Below are 18,411 nucleotides of genomic sequence, written 5' to 3' on the forward strand. Positions count from 1 at the left end.
CCCATGAGGAATCGACCCTAACACCTCCGATGAGGTCTATTACGAAGGTCATATGACACTCGTCCTGCATACTGCAAGGATCAGCAATGTCGATAGCGTCATGTTTGTAAATAGATAAATAAGAGAGATGGTAAGTTTTGGGCTCGGTAAAGAAATAGCTATAAATCGGCCAAAATTTTAACCTTAAGCCGTAAGAGCCATCACCCCAATAGATATTGCAAATATCTGATCTTTCGTCGATCGATCTTAAATAAATAAGTTTTTTTAGAGACCGAACGTTACGTGGGCTGTTATTTTATCGTGTTTCGTTCTTGCGTATAATCTACAGTACATGAAGAGAGATTGATTCAGTTTTTGTTTAGTTATTCATTTTATGATGTTGTTGCTGTTTGTTTGTTTGTTTGTTTGTTTGTTTGTTTTAACCAAATTAGCTTTTGTCTTTGTTTCTTAAAGATTTGATGGCCTCTGGTGTGAGCAATTGTCGCCTTCCAAAACTGATAGGATTCTGCAGAGGACGTTTCCCACGATTTTATTACAATGCGGCAAAAGGTCGCTGCGAAGGATTCATCTATGGTGGTTGCGGTGGAAATGAAAATAATTTCAAAACATTGAAAGAATGCCAACAAACGTGTAAGTGTCCTGAGTTTAAAACAACTTGAAATTAGTTTTTGAATTTGTGATTTCTTTGGAAATACAACTAAAACTTATTTCAAAGTCTCTGAAACTTATTGACAAATATCAAAATCCTACATGTAATTCGTATCGCTGAGCGGTTTATTTACATTGATTGTTGAATTTGGAGATTTTGGGCTCAAATTAATCGTAGAAAAAAGGGGGGAATGTAAAAGTAACTGACCATGCAACTTGTCCTTGCGTTGTCAATTGAATATAATCGTATAACCATATAATTCTTGACGAGTTATTTTCTCTCCACATCGTGATTCGATTCGTAGATGTGATCAGGTTCCTGTGCGCTACCATTATTAGATATATATTATAAGTGCCCTAGCTCGTGTGAAAACTTGGAATAAGTTTGCTAAGTTTTAGGGTCTTATGCCTCCATAATGAGCTATACTCAATCTCAAGCTTGGAAAAGCAATATATCGGCCTGACTCTATTTTTGTTCTTTAATATAGCTCAGTTAACTGAGCATCTGACGGGAAAAAAATTAACTGGGGCTCGAATCCTGACAATAGGAATCGGAATGGGATGGGACGGGAGGCTGGTGAAACATTGATCAACATCTGTCTTCATTTCTGGCTCTGTGCAGAGAATAGAGAGAAAACTCTCTGCTGTTTTTTTTTCCAAGGTATATGTCCCCTTCCATCTCAGACAGGACACTGCAGAGGATACTTTCCGAGATACCACTTTGATGAGGCCAGCGGTCAGTGTAAGAAGTTCATCTACGGTGGTTGCGGAGGAAATGAAAATAATTTTAAAACTTTGAAAGAATGCCAACAAACTTGTAAGTTTCTTGGATTCAAAAAAATATAGGTCTAGATGTATTTGTATATCTAAGCCATCTTGACGTAGATATTGAAGGGACGCAAAATTGCTTTGTGAGTGATGCAAGATAGATACACTTATCAGTTAAACAAGCTGGCGAGTTATATCAGTTGTTACAACTTGAATCGAAATGTGTGAAGGCCCTTGTGTGCTGACAGGATGAAGATATTAAACTAGAGAGAGGAAATTTGGAAAAAAAGGTTATAGATCTTGAGCTTTTCCTTTTTCTAGCGGGTAACGTGGGAAAATCACCAGTGACACGGAGTGCTCTAATAACCCCTTGTATAATCATACAATTCTTAACGAGTTATTTTCCCTTCACATCATGATTCCATTCGTAGATGTTATCAGGTCCATGTACGTTACCATTATCAGATATATTATAAGTGCCCTAGCTTGTGTGAAAACTTGAAATATTTTAGAGTCTGACGCCTTTATAAAGAGCTATATTCAATCCAAAGCTGGGAAGAGCAATATATCGGCCTGAGTCTGTCTGCGTCCTCAAAATTATAGCTCAGTTTACTAAGCATCTGACTAGAAAAAAGTAACTGGGCCTCGAATCCTGACAATGGGACTCGGAACGGGATGGGACGGGAGGCTGGTGAAACATTGATCAACATCTGTCTTCATTTCTGGCTCTGTGCAGAAAATAGAGAGAAAACTCTCTGCTGTTTTTTTTTCCAAGGTATATGTCCCCTTCCATCTCAGACAGGACACTGCAGAGGATACTTTCCGAGATACCACTTTGATGAGGCCAGCGGTCAGTGTGAGAAGTTCATCTACGGCGGTTGCGGAGGAAATGAAAATAATTTTAAAACTTTGAAAGAATGCCAACAAACTTGTAAGTTTCTTGGATTTAAAAAAAAGATAGGTTTAGATATGTCTTTATATCTTAGTCATCTTGATTTAGATATTGAAGGGACACAAAATTGCTTTGTGAGAAATGCACGATAGATACACTTATCAGTTAAACAAGCTGGCGAGTTATATCAATTGTCACACCTTGGATTGAAATGTGTGAAGGCCCCTGTATGCTGACAGGATGAAGGTATTAAACTAGAGTGAGGAAATTTGGAAAAAAAGGTTATAGATCTTGAGCTTTGCTTTTGCTAGCGGGTAACGTAGGAAAATCACTAGTGGCACGGAGTGCTCTAAGGAGCCCTTGAGATTTACTTCTTGTCTTGCTTTTCTTTAAGGTGGGGCGAAATAACGAGATAACGCCCAAATGGAAAACGGTTTTGACAGGAAATGCAGTGAGTTAAATTAAAGATTTGTTTTTACCTTGTATGTCTATGTTCTCCTATTAGCTGTTTATGAACCCATAGTGAACGGAAGCCGGGGAACGATAACCACAGTGAGATTTAGGAGTTTAATTTTTCTATCATCAAGTTTTCAGTAGCCGGTTGGATTAATAATTAATAACTTTAGTGAAAATAATTTTAGCATCGAAACTCAATCTCATGCATTTTTGTTGGCTTTGCTATCGCTATGCAACTCACAAACTGTTCTCGCATATCAACCGTTCAGGAAACTAATTTGAATCCCTTTTACTTAACAATTGGTTTCTGAAAAATAACAACAAAAATAACATAAATCTTACAGTGATTTAAAATGGCAATAAGCAAAGTAAATGAAAATCGAAAGGAGAAAGGTCAGCAATAACGTACTTTACAGTAACGATACATATACAGTACGAAAACTCGTCAATAAACCGACACAGGGACATTGTTGGAAAACTGACTAATTAAGCTCGAAAACTTTATTAAAAGACTGATATCGTGCGAAGATTGGAACTATTGTCATAGTTAAACCTGCTGAAAGACGTTGCAACAACATTTTCATAAAGAAGCACGTACCCCTTCATTTGCGCATGGAAAACTTCTTAAAAGTGAATTTGACGTGAATTCCTCGATAGCGAGGAAGACTTTGAAGGTTCTTTTTCCAAAAATGATAGCGCAAACCAATTTGTTTGCGTTTCTTGTGAAAATTAGAGGAGTAATTTTCGTTTAATAACATAACTTTCTTAAGTTTCGTCAATTTGATCAACATCATTGGATTTTGTCATTTGAGTGAGAGAAGATTGAGCTAATATTGAACAATTTTGTTTATTTGCAGAGTCTTCCGATTAATTTGCCTGCCACACCTCAGTTGCTCAGTTCCAAAAGAAGTTCTTCACAGCATCATAACGTTAGAATAAATGTTTTTTGAAGCTTTTGCTGACTCCCATGACAGTATGATATTCTTCGTACTTGATCTTGTATTTGGTCAGTTGAGTGCTCTATTTTTTAGCTTTTTCTTAATGAATCGCTACAGCATTGTAATGTAGAGCAGTTACCGATTATTGAAATAAAGAGGAAAAACATAATTATTCAGCATGCACAATTCACTATCTGAATTTGACTTCTTTTCACTTGATATTGTAAGTGGGAGACGCGGTGCCCCAGTTCTGACCGCGTTAGGCTCTGGATCGAGAGCTCTGGGAAGGATCTCAGGTATGCCTTCTCCGCCGACTCATGCCTCTCACTGCCACACTCCACTCATGGAAATCAATGAGTACCACCAGGCTTTCGGGGAAACTTATCGAAATGAATCGGACACCTGACCATGAGGAGTGGCAACACCCACTTTATGGTAGAAAAACCCGACAGAATTTTTACCCTTTAACCCCTAAGAGTGACCAGCGTCTAATTTCTCCTTACAATATTACCCCAAATCACACATTGAGGTCATGAGAATCAAGGAAATGGTCACCAACCAGAGTAGCTGCGGATTATGAAACAAGTTCTCCTCATCAGCTCTTAAGGGGATGTATACGGAAAAGCATGGAGAATATGTATACTGATGTTAGAGTAAAAAAGGGTTAAGCGGCGTTACGTGTTACAGTAGGTTGATACATAAACTGAGTCTCTGCAACAGCTCGGCGAAATTTCGTCTCCGTAAAGATTTTCAAAATTAATGATCAAAGTTTTTAAGAAGTTTTCAAGCATCAGAGGCTTTAGCAACCAGCAAGGCGTGTTACAATCAAAACATGACGAATAAGGAGGGTAAGTTTCTAAAGAAACTGTGGTGCTGCGTCGGTTGGGAGTACAACAAAATAATTTGGTTGAGTTTCTAAAACTGACGTTTTGAGGGTTAGGCCTTTGTCAGAGAGAAACTGGATACGAGTTCATCATAGCGTCACAAAGTTATTCCTCATCGGAGGTAGCTCAATCTCGTATGTGGGCTCCCGTAAGTATCTAAATATGGCTATGTTCTGCAAAAGGAGAAACCGCAAGAGCTTATTTGGGGGCAAACAGTCTCATTTTAAAATTCAACTTGATTTTGATGCAAAAGAAACGAAATCATCCTCTGGGCTCCTGATGTACACGCATGGTGCCAGTTACACTTTAGGAGAAGGATCTACAATGATGTAGTACAAAAAAATGTTTTTAAATCATGATTTCAAGTTTCCCGAGAAGATAACTGATCTCACTTGTGAATGTATGCTGGGAGAAGTTTGATTAGTTGCTTTAACGACTTTATGCTCTTATAAAAATACATTCCTTCTAAAAAAATTCCAAAAAAACATACCAACCCCATGCTGCTATGAATCTCTTCATAATTCTAACGTAGATGTTGTCAAATTGTGCATCATTTACGAGAAAAAAATGATCTTTGTTTATGGCAGACACGCACTATTATAACTCGTCAACTTGTGCAAGGTAAACGTGTGTTTTATGATGAATCCATCAGGGTAAAGGTATAACAATGGTTTTCACTTATTATAACATTATTATGGTTTGTCACTCAAGAACCTTTCCCGGAAGTTCTTTTACTTTTGCGAGTAATTTACGTCCAAAAATGATTAGACAAAAATTTATAAACTTACATACACAAACGCTCCTGCACTCCTTAAGTTTCTTGAAATTGTTCTGGTTACCGCGACATCCACCAAAAAAAAAATTCTTACATCTTTTAGTGCCCTTGTTGTAAAAATATCGAGGGATCCGGGCCCTGCATGGTCCTACTTTTTTCGGCCGGTGGCAAATTGACTTTGGTTTAACAGCTGAACAAACAAAATGACAACAAAATCTACATGTACCATGGCGAGGCTAACAAACGCAAGGCAAAATTAATTATGGCTTTCTATTGAAATGCATTATTTTGGCCTTCATATTACCTATTTTATATTTTTTTTTTTGTACGTGTGGCTTGTACCGATTATAACAGTTATTATATTGAGGCTCATTTAAGAACGGTTTTCGTACAATCAGACAATGACCTGCAAGCAATCATTCGCTCTGAAAAGGTGCTATCGCTCGAAACATCAGCTTTGAAACTCTTTACGGTGGCAAATTTACATTATTAACTATGTTGACGATACCAAAATTATCTTGAATTACTTCAGTTACAAGGGCAGGTTTTGTCACACTGTCGAATTCTTTTAAAGTTGTTTACGTTTCCCATGCAACCTCCGTAATAGAACTTTTCGCATTTTCCGCTGCGGTGGTTGTAGAAATATCTACTGATCTTAGCTTTACACGGTCCAGTTTCCTTAGGGAAAAAGCATGTACCTTGAATGGACAGAAAAAAAAAGATAGATTACTAAATAAATGCTAGCATCGCCAAAACTTCCACCTAGATTGCTTCATTTAAACCTCCGTTAATGCTCCCGTCATGCATGTAACCGCTACAAATATACAGCTCGCGTCGAAATAGGGATTTTCTTGATCACTTGCATCTTTTCTCACATTCCTGCTTTGTGAGAAACTTATTTCCGTTTCCCTTGCAACCACCCTAGAGAACCTCTTGCACTGACCGCTGGCCTTATCAAAGTAATATCAGGTAATTTAGTGTTAACAACTGAGTTGAAGGCGTAAATTAGCCAACGTAAAGGGTAAAAAAGCTAACGTTTCGAGCGTTAGCTCTTCGTCAGAGCGATTGACGAAGGACTAACGCTCGAAACGTAAGCTTTTTTTACCCTTTACGGTGGCTAATTTACGTTTTCAACTCAGTTGTTAACACTAAATTACCTGCTATACTCTCCCACCGACGCAGCACCAAAGTTTCTTTAGAAACTTAACCCTTTATTCACTTATCAAAGTAATATCGCTAGAAATACGCTTTGCAGAAGCCTGGTTCCTTAGGAAGAAGGCAGTCTTCCGTTTTTCCGGTCTCACCGTACCCTTTGAAAAAGAATCATACATTTGGCATTATATCAATTCACTGCGTGTTCAAGTTATTTAACGTCAAATTTGTTATTACCGCAGATAATTAATTGAGTAGCCAATCAGAGCGCGCCCTCCGCGACGTTATTCACTCTCTTAGTATTTACCAATAACCACTGTAGTTTGGAAAGTTCGAAGCCGTAGTTTCTAACGGTAGGCCCGAGAGGGCATGCTGGCCAAATAACCTTGGAAGACTAATTAATTGTTGTCTAAATAAAACAACTCAAACACTTCCATAGATATCTCACAAAAGAGCAACAACGAACTACATGCTTCCGATCAACCGAATCAATGTTCAGTTAATGAACCTATCATAGTTAGGACTGACTAGCATGAGCCATAACGATACTTTCATGGCACTTTCACGTAACCAATAATTGTCTTAAAAATCTAAGATAAACACCTCGATTGAGACATTCTTCTTTGACATTGTGCTCATAATTACCACTTAGCATGCCTAATATGCATAAAACATCCGGCTCACTGAGGTCTCTGATTAAAATATCATTCGATTAAATAATTTTTAAGAAAACAGCCATTCGTTCCCACGCATCACATCACGGGCCATTGCGGCACTCATATTAAATGTAATCCGTAAGCATACATTGAAATGTTCCATTTTTTCTGAGAAAACAAACTATTGAAAATTTCTTCGCTTTCTTACAAGCCGTGCGTGTATAACAAGTCACGATTTGATTTAAAGGATAAGCAGGACTGGGTCCATTGTCTTGCCGTTGATTTGATTCTTGGAACGTGATTATTGTTAAAACATGGAATTTTAAGATCTCAAATGCATTAATTCAAAGTTTTTGGACCGTGAATTATCAATCAAAACTCCGGAAAGGATAATTTCAGTATGATACTCGGATTGAATGCTGCAGGGAATCAAGGGTAGGTGGTGTGCTGTTAAAATGAAGGTGGATGTTTAATCATTGTCTCTGACCAATAGACTTTGGCTTTTAATGAAAGCGACGTGGGAGTTAAAGAAGAGGTGTTTTTATAACCCCTGTCGCACTAAACCAAAGCTATCGTACTAAATCCATTGCTACTGCGATGCAATTGGTGTTACCCTTGATAACAAACAGCGGTACGCGGTAAATATCAAATTCAGAACAATATTGTGTTTAGACATGTGTGGGCTTTACTTCGTTTCAAACATGGCAGTGGGTGTCGGTTTCAGTGAAATTAGCATGAGGGTTGAATTAGGTGTTACCAGTTAACACTCCACCTTCTCTTTTACTTAAACGCGACTCGAGGTGCCAGTGCGCTCGAGTAAATCGTAGTTTAGAACCAGCGATTATGAAAATATGAACTCTGGATCGGCAAGTGTTGATCACGCATGATAGAGGCACCAGGCATGGAAATTACTGCTGTTATGTCATCCTTTCCTCAACATAGCAATCACTACGCGCAGTAAAAACCTTTAACAACCAAAAGTAATTAAAGGAGGACACTTGAAACAAAAGAAAGGGAAAAGGCCAATTCTGCCCTCAGCTGTAGAATGCGAATGATCACCAAATGGTAACAAAGCGTAATTATCGTCTCAGTTGGCGAAGTTCAAGGTAATAAGCAACGAAAACGGAGACAGGCGGAATGCTGTAAACATTCCGCACTGGTCTACTGAAATTGATTTCAAGTTTGCGGCGCAAAGCACGATATAAAATACCAATTGAACTTCGAATGTCTAAAGAGCAATAATCTTAGTTTAAGGTGCTGGAATAGCTACCCAATGATCTCTCTCTGACCTGTGTTTGGGCAAGGATTTCAGCTAAAAAAGGAGCAAGGCCTCGATGTAATAACCCATGGCCGCGTGTGGTAAAAGGAAAGAATTAAAAGAATTAATGTTTTACATCCTTTCAATTCAGTTAATTGCACTCAGACACTTTTTATCCTGTGGATTCACCTTCATTGCATCAGAACATCGACGCTTTTCAAAGAGAGCACATTCAAGTTACTTCATAAGATCAGACTGTCTAATCAAAGGTAAAATTTGTTCAGGTTATATGCTTCAGCGTTCGTTTAGAACATGACGAGCTCGAGAAGTTGTAGTTTTGCTCCATTTAGCTTATTTCATTTCATTTCATTTCTACAGAAAACACCAGACGAAATGAAGTCAGCCATACTTTCAGTTGCTTTGCTGCTCCTCTTGAATTTGGGTATAAGAGCAGTTGATAATAATTTTTCTAACTTAACTTTCTGTGAACATATTTATCTGTGATGCTTGGGTGCCATTAGGTAAATGATAACTTGATCTTTGCTGTTTTTGGACTAAGACTGTTAGGATATGATGATAATGCATTTCTATAGCGCATTCTCCAGATTCATATGCTCTTATACGCTTCGCAACACTTTGCGGAGGAAAGTTTCGCCAGACTGCGTTGAGCTGTTTAAAATTCTCGGAAGGAAATTTGCCGGCGCCCTCAATGTTTTGAATGTTGTTTTCGAAAACAAGGTCACACCATAACACCCGCGTTCCCTACTCTTAGTAAGAATTGCGTGGGTCATTTAACTTGCCCTGCTTACCAGTACAGACAAGATGTTGGAGACGGAGCCTACGGATTTATACAAACTAAAAAAAATTCACTGAGTAGTACCAATTTGCAAGGTTAGCATATTGCATCGATTTCTTGATCGAATACAGTGCTAAATGCTAAGATTCGCTTAGAATTCCAGATTGAAAAACGGGCTGCTTAACTAGTTTATAATGTGATGTATTTACTCTGCCGTAAACGGGCCAGAATCAGAAATTCGGGGTGGTTTTTCCTCTACAGGAAAGTGCACAATAGGCGCTACGTGGCAGTTTTTAATTGGCGTGAGCGGACGAAAAAAACATACTTTTCTGAAAAAAAAAAACCTGTGAACGTCACTGCCACATATCTTTAATTTCAGTCAGTCGAAAAACTTTCGGTCCATAAAATCCCATCTGTGGTATATCGTTCCGAGGCAGAAAACTTCAGAGGTTTGTTACCAGATGTGAGCGGGAGAAAGCCTTGTAAACAAACATCATCGTCTTCAAATGCAAATATTTATTGGCCGACTGTGAGGCGAAACTTACGTAAGAATGGACAAAAGGGGAATTTGGCTCGTGCAGGCAGAGAAAGATTTGAATCACAGCGTTAAAATTTGATGAATTTTGTAACCAGAAATTTGATAACCGTAGGATTCTATTTAATACTGGCTTTGTAAAACGCCCGAGGTACGCGTTTATTATTCTACGGAGTTGGATCGTTACCATCATTCTGGATTTCTCCGTGACTCAAGCCACCTCACAAAGTGACTTCTTCCTTATCTGCTGACTTTGCCGCGGTAGTTACGTTAGTCCCCGCATTTCATCAAGCGATTTTAGTATTTCCAATTTGTCATGGCATCAACTTGTTCCAAAGTCTTAATCTCCATAACTCTCCATGTTAAGTAAACAATGAAAAGCACTCAACAGCGACTTTGCTGACAACGGCCAGAATATAGGCTCCGTGTAGCTTCTTGTTTCAGCCCGGTTTTTTCCGTGCGGAAATGGAAAGCCCCCCACTAATATTTATATCCTCGAAAACAAAATTATTAAATTAACTTGCACTAATTATGAGTAACACCACATAGGGAAATTGTTAATTTAACATTTTCTGCGAAAAGCTATACTTTAATTTTGAAATGTTGGCGATTTTCAGAAACGTACTGTGTGCTCAAATTGAATTGAAATGGTTCAATTTTTGATAACTTGTATCCTTCTGATACAAATTCATTAAATTGTTTTGAGCTTGCTTCCTTTTGCGCTTTTCATAGGCAAAGTTCATTTACCTCTACTCGGAGCACTTACTTCCGGCATTATAAACAGCTTGTTTCAGTTTTTGTGAATTTTCTAGATATCAGAAGCAAATCCGACCAATTTTTTGGTCGATGTACCACCTCTCTTGCGGTATTGAGAAAAGTCGGTCTTCACACGTGGAGAAAAGAGAAAGCTTCCTCAAAGCACCTCAAAGGAACTCGGACTGATAAACAGATTGGTCTTTTAAGAAAACTTTTCGACTCATTTGTTTCCGCTTGCTCATAAAAGTCATAAAAGCTACTACCTTTACTTGATTAATTCCCACAAATTTCGCAAGCATTGTGCACCATTTGCAAAACATTGCAAAAAGTACACCGATTACGATGTCCACGCGCCCGAGCACTGGTAGGTCAAGACAAATTGCAATCACATAAAACACAGTATTTACTTTGTTTCAGCTTGCGGATTTATTTCATTCGTGTCAGACACTGAGGAAAGTCATTACCAACAGGATTTTCCCCCTGATTATCTTTACATTCATTTGTGAATCATAAACGATTTGTAGTTGTAAGGCTAGTTGTCAGCAGTAGAGAGTTAAACTAAGGATAAAAGCATCCAGGTCCCCAAATGCATCAATAATTATTTAAATAGCTTGGTTGATAATGTAAATTGACCATGGCTATCCGACCGTAGCTAGTTTGGAAAACTGAGGTTTCGAGCGTTAGCCCTTCGTCGGAGCGAAGGGCTGACGCCAATTTCCGTTATCGATCCAGTTGATAAACCAAGTTATCTAACGTAGTTTTTTTAATGTCGGCACTCCTAAGAGATTGATTCAGTTTTTGTTTTTTGTTTATTCATTTTATGATTTTGTTGCTGTTTGTTTGTTTGTTTTAACCAAATTAGCTTTTGTCTTTTTTTCTTAAAGATTTTATGACCTCTCATGGTGTGAGCGATTGTCTCCTTCCAAAAGTGACAGGACTTTGCAGAGCACGTTTCCCGCGATTTTATTTCAATGAGGCCAAAGGTCGCTGCGAAGGATTCACCTTTGGTGGTTGCGGTGGAAATGGAAATAATTTCAAAACATTGAAAGAATGCAAACAAACGTGTAAGTGTCCTGAGTTGAAAACAACTTTGAAAACTTATTTCAAAGTCTCTGAAACTTATTGACAAATATCAAAATCTTACATATAAGTCGTATCGCTAAGCGGTTCATTGATTATTCAATTTGGAGATTTTGGGCTCAAATTATTCATAGAGAAAAGGGGGGAATGTAAAAGAAACTGAACATGCAACTTGTCTTTGCGTTGTCAATTGAATATAATCGTATAATCATGTAATTCTTAACGAGTTATTTTCTCTGCACATCATGATTCCATTCCTAGATGTGATCAGGTCCCTGTACGCTACCATGATCAGATATATCATAAGTGCCCTAGCTTGTGTGAAAACTCAGAATATTAAAGAGCTATATTCAATCCCAAGCTGGGAAGAGCAATATATCGGCCTGAGTCTGTCTGTGTCCTCAAAATTATAGCTCAGTTGACTAAGCATCTGACTAGAAAAAAGTAGCTGGGGCTCGAATCCTGACAATGGGACTCGGAACGGGATGGGACGGGAGGCTGGTGAAGCATTGATCAACATCTGTCTTCATTTCTGGCTCTATGCAGAGAATAGAGAGAAAACTCTCTGCTGTTTTTTTTTTCCAAGGTATATGTCCCCTTCCACCTCAGACAGGACACTGCAGAGGATACTTTCCGAGATACCACTTTGATGAGGCCAGCGGTCAGTGTGAGAAGTTCATCTACGGTGGTTGCGGAGGAAATGAAAATAATTTTAAAACTTTGAAAGAATGCCAACAAACTTGTAAGTTTCTTGGATTTAAAAAAGGATAGGTCTAGATATGTCTTTATATCTAAGTCATCTTGAATTAAATATTGAAGGGACACAAAATTGCTTTGTGAGTAATGCACAATAGATACACTTATCAGTTAAACAAGCTGGCGAGTTATATCAATTGTCACACCTTGGATTTAAATGTGTGAAGGCCCCTGTATGCTGACAGGATGAAGGTATTAAACTAGAGTGAGAAAATTCGGGAAAAAATTTTATACATTCTGAGCTTTGCCATTGCTATCGGGTAACGTGGGAAAATCACTAGTGGCACGGAGTGCTCTAAGGAGCCCTTGAGATTTAGTTCTTGTCTTGCTTTTCTTTAAGGTGGGGCGAAGTAACGAGATATTTCCCAAATGGAAAACGGTTTTGACAGGAAATGCAGTAAGTTAAATTAAAGATTTATTTTTACCTTGTACCTCCATGTTCGCCTATCAGCTGTTTATGAACCCATAGTGAACGGAAGCCGGAGAACGATAACTACAATGAGATTGTGGAGTTAATTTTTCTATCATCAAGTTTTCAGTAGCCGGTTGGATTAATTTACATTTACATTTTATTGCATTTACGCCGGCTTTGCTATCGCTATGCAACTCGCAAACTGTCCTTGCATATCAACTGTTCAGGAACCCGGGTCCTTTTTTACAAGCTTCACTGCTTGAAATTGGTATTCCTTCAATTATGAAACTAATTTTAATCCCTTTGTTCGTAAGGTAGTGAAAAATCTTCCTTTATCGATAAAGCCTTGTTCGCTCATGGCGCATGACACTCGATGATCCTAAGTTACTTCTCTCTGAAATGAGCGTGGTATTCCATTTTGATTTTCTACACATCACTGGTACAACGAACGCACCGGTAGATTTTCAGCAAATCATTTATCATTTACTCATTATTTACTTAAAAATTGGTTTCTGAAAAATAACAACAAAAATAACATAAATCTTACAGTGATTTAAAATGGCAATAAGCAAAGTAAATGAAAATCGATAACGTACTTTACAGTAACGATACATGTACAGTACGAAAACTCGTCAATAAACCGACACAGGGACATTGTTGGAAAACTGACTAATTGGGCTCGAAAACTTTATTAAAAGACTGATACCGTGCGAAGATTGGAACTATTGTCATAGTTAAACCTGCTGAAAGACGTTGCAACAACATGTTCATAAAGAAGCACGTACCCCTTCATTTGCGCAAGGAAAACTTCTTAAAAGTGAATTTGACGTGAATTCCTCGATAGTGAGGAAGACTTTGAAGGTTCTTTTTTCAAAAATGATAGCGCAAACCAATTTGTTTGCGTTTCTTGTGAAAATTAGAGGAGTAATTTTCGTTTAATAACATAACCTTCTTAAGTTTCGTCAATTTGATCAACATCATTGGATTTTGTCATTTGAGTGAGAGAAGATTGAGTTAATTTTGAACAATTTTGTTTATTTGCAGAGTCTTTCGATTAATTTGCCCGCCACATTTCAGTTACTCAGTTCCAAAAGAAGTTCTTCACAGCGTCATAACGTTAGAATAAATGTTTTTTGAAGCTTTTGCTGACTCCCATGACAGTATGATATTCTTCGTACTTGATCTTGTATTTGGTCAGTTGAGTGCTCTATTTTTTAGCTTTTTCTTAATGAATCGCTACAGCATTGTAATGTAGAGCAGTTACCGATTATTGAAATAAAGAGGAAAAACATAATTATTCAGCATGCACAATTTACATTTCTGAATTTGACTTCTTTTCACTTGATATTGTAAGTGGGAGACGCGGTGCCCCAGTTCTGACCGCGTCAGACTCAAGAGCTCTAGGAAGGATCTCAGGTATGCCTTCTCCGCCGTCTCATGCCTTTCACTGCTACACTCCACTTATGGAAATCAATGAGTACCACCAGGCTTTGGGGGAAACTTATCGAAATGAATCGGACTCCTGACCATGAGGAGTGGCAACACTAACTTTATGGTAGAGAAACCCGACAGAATTTTTACCCTTTAACCCCGAAGAGTGACCAGCGTCTAATTTCTCCTTACAATATTACCCTAAAATCACACATTAAGGTCATGAGAATCAAGGAAATGGTCACCAACCAGAGTAGCTGCGGATTATGAAACAAATTCTCCTCATTAGCACCTAAGAGGTTATATACGGAACAGTATGGAGAATATGCATACTGATGTTAAAGTAGAAAGGGTTAAGCGGCATTACGTGTTACAGCAGGTCTACGTATAAACTGAGTCTCTGCAACAGCTCGGCTAAATTTCGTCTCCATAAAGATTTTCAAGTAAGTTTCTAAAGAAACTCTTGTACTGCGTCGGTTGGGAGTACAACAAAATAATTTGGTTGAGTTTCTAAAACTGACATTTTGAGGGTTAGCCCTTTGTCAGAGAGAAACTGGATACGAGTTCACCATAACGTCACAAAGTTATTCCTCATCGGAGGTAGCTCAATCTCGTATGTGGGCTCCCGTAAGTATCTAAATATGGTTATGTTGTGCAAAAGGAAAAACCGCAAGGGTTAATTTGGGGGCAAACAGTCTCATTTTAAAATTCAACCCAAAACTCTGAACTAGTTTTGAATTAAAAAAAAAAGACCTCGTTTTTGTGTTGGTTCCTTTAAATCTTGTGCTTTTAGAAGGGTCAGGTATCGTATTACTGCTTAGCTCTTTTATTGAGTTCCTGTGGTTTTCATCCTAGAGGAGCATTGTATCGGCAAGGAAAAATCTTCTCTAAAAGATAAAGATTGTGAGTATTACACATTTCTCTGGGTCATGTCCTGCCCCCGAGAGGTAAATTCGGGTATGAGAATGACTTTTAGAGAAACATCCTCGTCAATAACCCCAAAATGATCGGAATTTCACACAATGAGAATTAAACTGATAATCAGATTATTTTTTTAATTCATTTCAGATTAGAAACTTTATTGCGACGTTACAACAAGCTTGACTTAAGGCTACAAATTTCAAAGCATTCTTGATGATTTAACAACAGGTGAAAAAAACGCCTATATAACTAATTGTGCTAAGTTTTGAAAGGTCAGTATTTAAGTTACTTGATTTTGATGTAAGAGAAGCGAAATCATCCTCTGGGCTCCAAACGTACACGCATGGTGCCAGTTACACTTTAGGAGAAGGATCTACAATGATGTAAAACAAAAAATGTTTTTAGATCATGATTTCAAGTTTCCCGAGAAGATAACTGATCTCACTTGTGAATGCATGCTGGGAGAAGTTTGATTAGTTGCTTTTAACGACTTTATGCTCTTATAAAAATACATTCTTTTTAAAAATTCCAAAAAACACATCAATCCTATGCTGCTATGAATCTCTTCATAATTCTAACGTAGATGTTGTCAAATTGTGCATCATTCACGAGAAAAAAAATGATCTTTGTTTATGGCAGACACGCACTATTATAACTCGTCAACTTGTGCAAGATAAACGTGTGTTTTATGATGAATCCATCAGGGTAAAGGCATAACAATGGTTTTCACTTATTATAACATTATTATAGTTTGTCACTCAAAAACCTTTCCCGGGGGTTCTTTTACTTTTGCGAGTAATTTACGTCGAAAAATAGTTAGACAAAAATTTATAAACTTACAGACACAAACGCTCCTGCACTCCTTAAGTTTCTTGAAATTGTTCTGGTTACCCCGACATCCACCATAATAAAACTTCTTACATCTTTTAGTACGTTTGTTGTAGAAATATCGAGGGATCCGGGTCCTGCATGGTCCTACTTTTTTCGGCTGGTGGCAAATTGACTTTGGTTTAACAGCTGAACAAACAAAATGACAACAAAATCTACATGTACCATGGCGAGGCTAACAAACGCAAGGCAAAATTAATTATGGCTTTCTATTGAAACGCATGATTTTGGCCTTTATATTATCTATATATATATTTTTTTTGTTGTACGTGTGGCTTGTACCGATTATAACAGTTATTACATCGAGGCTCATTTAAGGACGGTTTTCGTACAACCAGACAATTATCTACAAGCAATCATTTGTTCTGAAGCTTTGAGAGCATCAGCTTTGAAACTCTTTACGGTGGCAAATTTACATTATCAACTAAGTTGACGATATCAAAATTATCTTGAATTACTTACAAGGGCAGGTTTTGTCACACTGTCGAATTCTTTTAAAGTTGTTTACGTTTCCCATGCAACCTCCGTAATAGAACTTTTCGCATTTTCCGGTGCGGTGGTTGTAGTAATATCTACTGATCTTGGCTTTACACGGTCCAGTTTTCTTAGGGAAAAAGCATGTACCTTGAATGGACAGAAAAAAAAGATAGGTTACTAAATAAATGCTAGCATCGCCAAAACTTCCACCTAGATTGCTTCGTTTATACCTCCGTTAATACTCCCGTCATGCATGTAAGTGCCACAAATATACAGCTCGCGTCGAAATAGGGATTTTCCTTGATTACTTACATCTTTTCTCACATTCCTGCTTTGTGAGAAAGTTATTTCCGTTTCCCTGACAACCACCGTAGATGAACCTCTTGCACTGACCGCTGGACTTATCAAAGTAATATCGCTGGAAAAACGCTTTGCAGAGGCCTGGTTCCTTAGGAAGGAGGCAATCGTCCGTTTTTCCGGTTTGACCGTACCCTTTGAAAAAGAATCATACACTTGGCATTAAATCGATTAGCTGCGTGTTCAAGTTATTTCCGTTAGTCTACTGGATGCTCGGAGATAGGTTCCCACAATTTGTTCAGTTCAGTCGAGCGGTTTAGTACATTCTGTTCCCATTCCTTCCCAGTATAGTCCAAACATATCGTCACTTATCTACGTTTAAATCCATTTTTACTACGAAATTATTTTGAATTTCGTAACCCAGATTTTTATTCAGGATGAGGAAGTTATCTCTCAATTAGAAAACATCTTAACGATGTCCTCATCCTTCACTACAGCAGACGATTTCCATTTTTTGAGTGGACGTTATATTTCAGTCAAATCTTTACTTGTTTGGAAAATAAGACGTAATTACTCCATTCGAAATAAAATAAAAATGCTTTTTCATCGTTCCTCCACCACGATATGTAAATTTTGGCTCGGCCGGAAGGCGCCATCCAAATCACGCATAAAACTACTAGAATGAGGATGGGAATTATAACATCAGGATACTCTCATCCGATTGGGGGAATTTTTTCCAAATTCTTACGAAGTAAAGAAAATTTGATCATCAAGACACGGAACAAGCGATTACAAATCTCAAACCTGCGTTAAACAGTAGCACCAAAGCTACAGACAATAGGGCTGACTTCATTTCGCCTTCAAAGGTTGAAACTTTGTGATCAACACGACCAGTACTCTTCAAATTTAGCGAAAATCGTGTGCGTGTTTCAGTACCGATGACTGATTTTTATATCATTGTTGTTAATGAGAGGAAGTGAGCGTCACGGAAATTGCGACGGTCAATATGTATGTATTGCAAGTGTCAACATGGAAATAATTTATGAAAAAAATGTCTATGTTTTATTCAAAGAAAGAGGCCACGAAAAGGTAAAAAGCCCATTAAGAAGTTTTAAGTTTCATAGAAAAAACGTCTCCAGAGGTACCCGTTTGTGTAAATGTCTTCCACAAAAGGGAAAACCTTTTGGTTCAAGCGGCATCAATACGTGTTTCAGCAGACGTATTTGCTTTTTTTAAAAAGGTTGGTCACATTCCGACGCTTATCTGAAAATAATCCTCGACAACTATGTATCGTGACTGAAGTCAGGTCTCCATATAGTGTAAAGTTATCGTTATCTTTAGGAAAGGAAGTAGCAATTGTTCTAAGAATTTTAAAAATGGAAAGTGCAGTTTGAGCAATCAAAAAATTCTAAGTCACTGTTTTTACTGCCATATGTATCGAGTTCTTGGTGATCCATTCTTGGTGATTCTTATTCACAACTGTTGTACATTCTATACAAATAAGTTGTCCTTAATCCACGAAAGCTTCTGGACGTTAGCACTCATAATAGGATTGCTTTGACAACAATATTAAGGCGACAAAGGGTTTATAAATGAAAACGCTATTATGCCCAAAATAATACTTGACACGTGAAT

General features: G+C 37.8%; 2 protein-coding genes across 3 annotated transcripts in view; one reads left to right on the forward strand and one right to left on the reverse strand.

Annotated features, from left to right (window-relative positions):
- Positions 1 to 14,042, forward strand: part of LOC131793803 (actinia tenebrosa protease inhibitors-like) — a 15,993-nt gene extending 1,951 nt beyond the window's left edge. The window contains exons 2-7 of one of the 2 annotated variants that reach the window (XM_066172787.1): positions 454 to 630; positions 1,310 to 1,465; positions 2,192 to 2,347; positions 12,181 to 12,336; positions 12,691 to 12,747; positions 13,807 to 14,042. In XM_066172787.1, the coding sequence (XP_066028884.1) occupies positions 454 to 630; positions 1,310 to 1,465; positions 2,192 to 2,347; positions 12,181 to 12,336; positions 12,691 to 12,704 (659 nt within the window). In that variant the 3' untranslated portion in view covers positions 12,705 to 12,747; positions 13,807 to 14,042. Of the gene's footprint in view, positions 1 to 453; positions 631 to 1,309; positions 1,466 to 2,191; positions 2,348 to 2,702; positions 2,760 to 3,621; positions 3,858 to 12,180; positions 12,337 to 12,690; positions 12,748 to 13,806 lie in introns of those variants that run through there. The other variant, XM_066172788.1, reaches the window with a different exon arrangement.
- Positions 14,043 to 15,234: 1,192 nt separating this feature from the next.
- Positions 15,235 to 17,733, reverse strand: LOC131793802 (carboxypeptidase inhibitor SmCI). Its single transcript, XM_059111280.2, has 5 exons — positions 17,581 to 17,733; positions 16,792 to 16,971; positions 16,465 to 16,626; positions 15,955 to 16,131; positions 15,235 to 15,487 (listed from the first exon to the last, which is right to left on the reverse strand). The coding sequence occupies exons 1-5, from the start codon at positions 17,627 to 17,629 to the stop codon at positions 15,468 to 15,470; spliced, it is 588 nt and encodes a 195-aa protein (XP_058967263.2). The 5' UTR covers positions 17,630 to 17,733; the 3' UTR covers positions 15,235 to 15,467.
- Positions 17,734 to 18,411: the final 678 nt, after the last annotated feature.

Source organism: Pocillopora verrucosa, chromosome 9 (assembly GCF_036669915.1).
Source record: "Pocillopora verrucosa isolate sample1 chromosome 9, ASM3666991v2, whole genome shotgun sequence".
Lineage (NCBI taxonomy): Eukaryota > Metazoa > Cnidaria > Anthozoa > Scleractinia > Pocilloporidae > Pocillopora > Pocillopora verrucosa.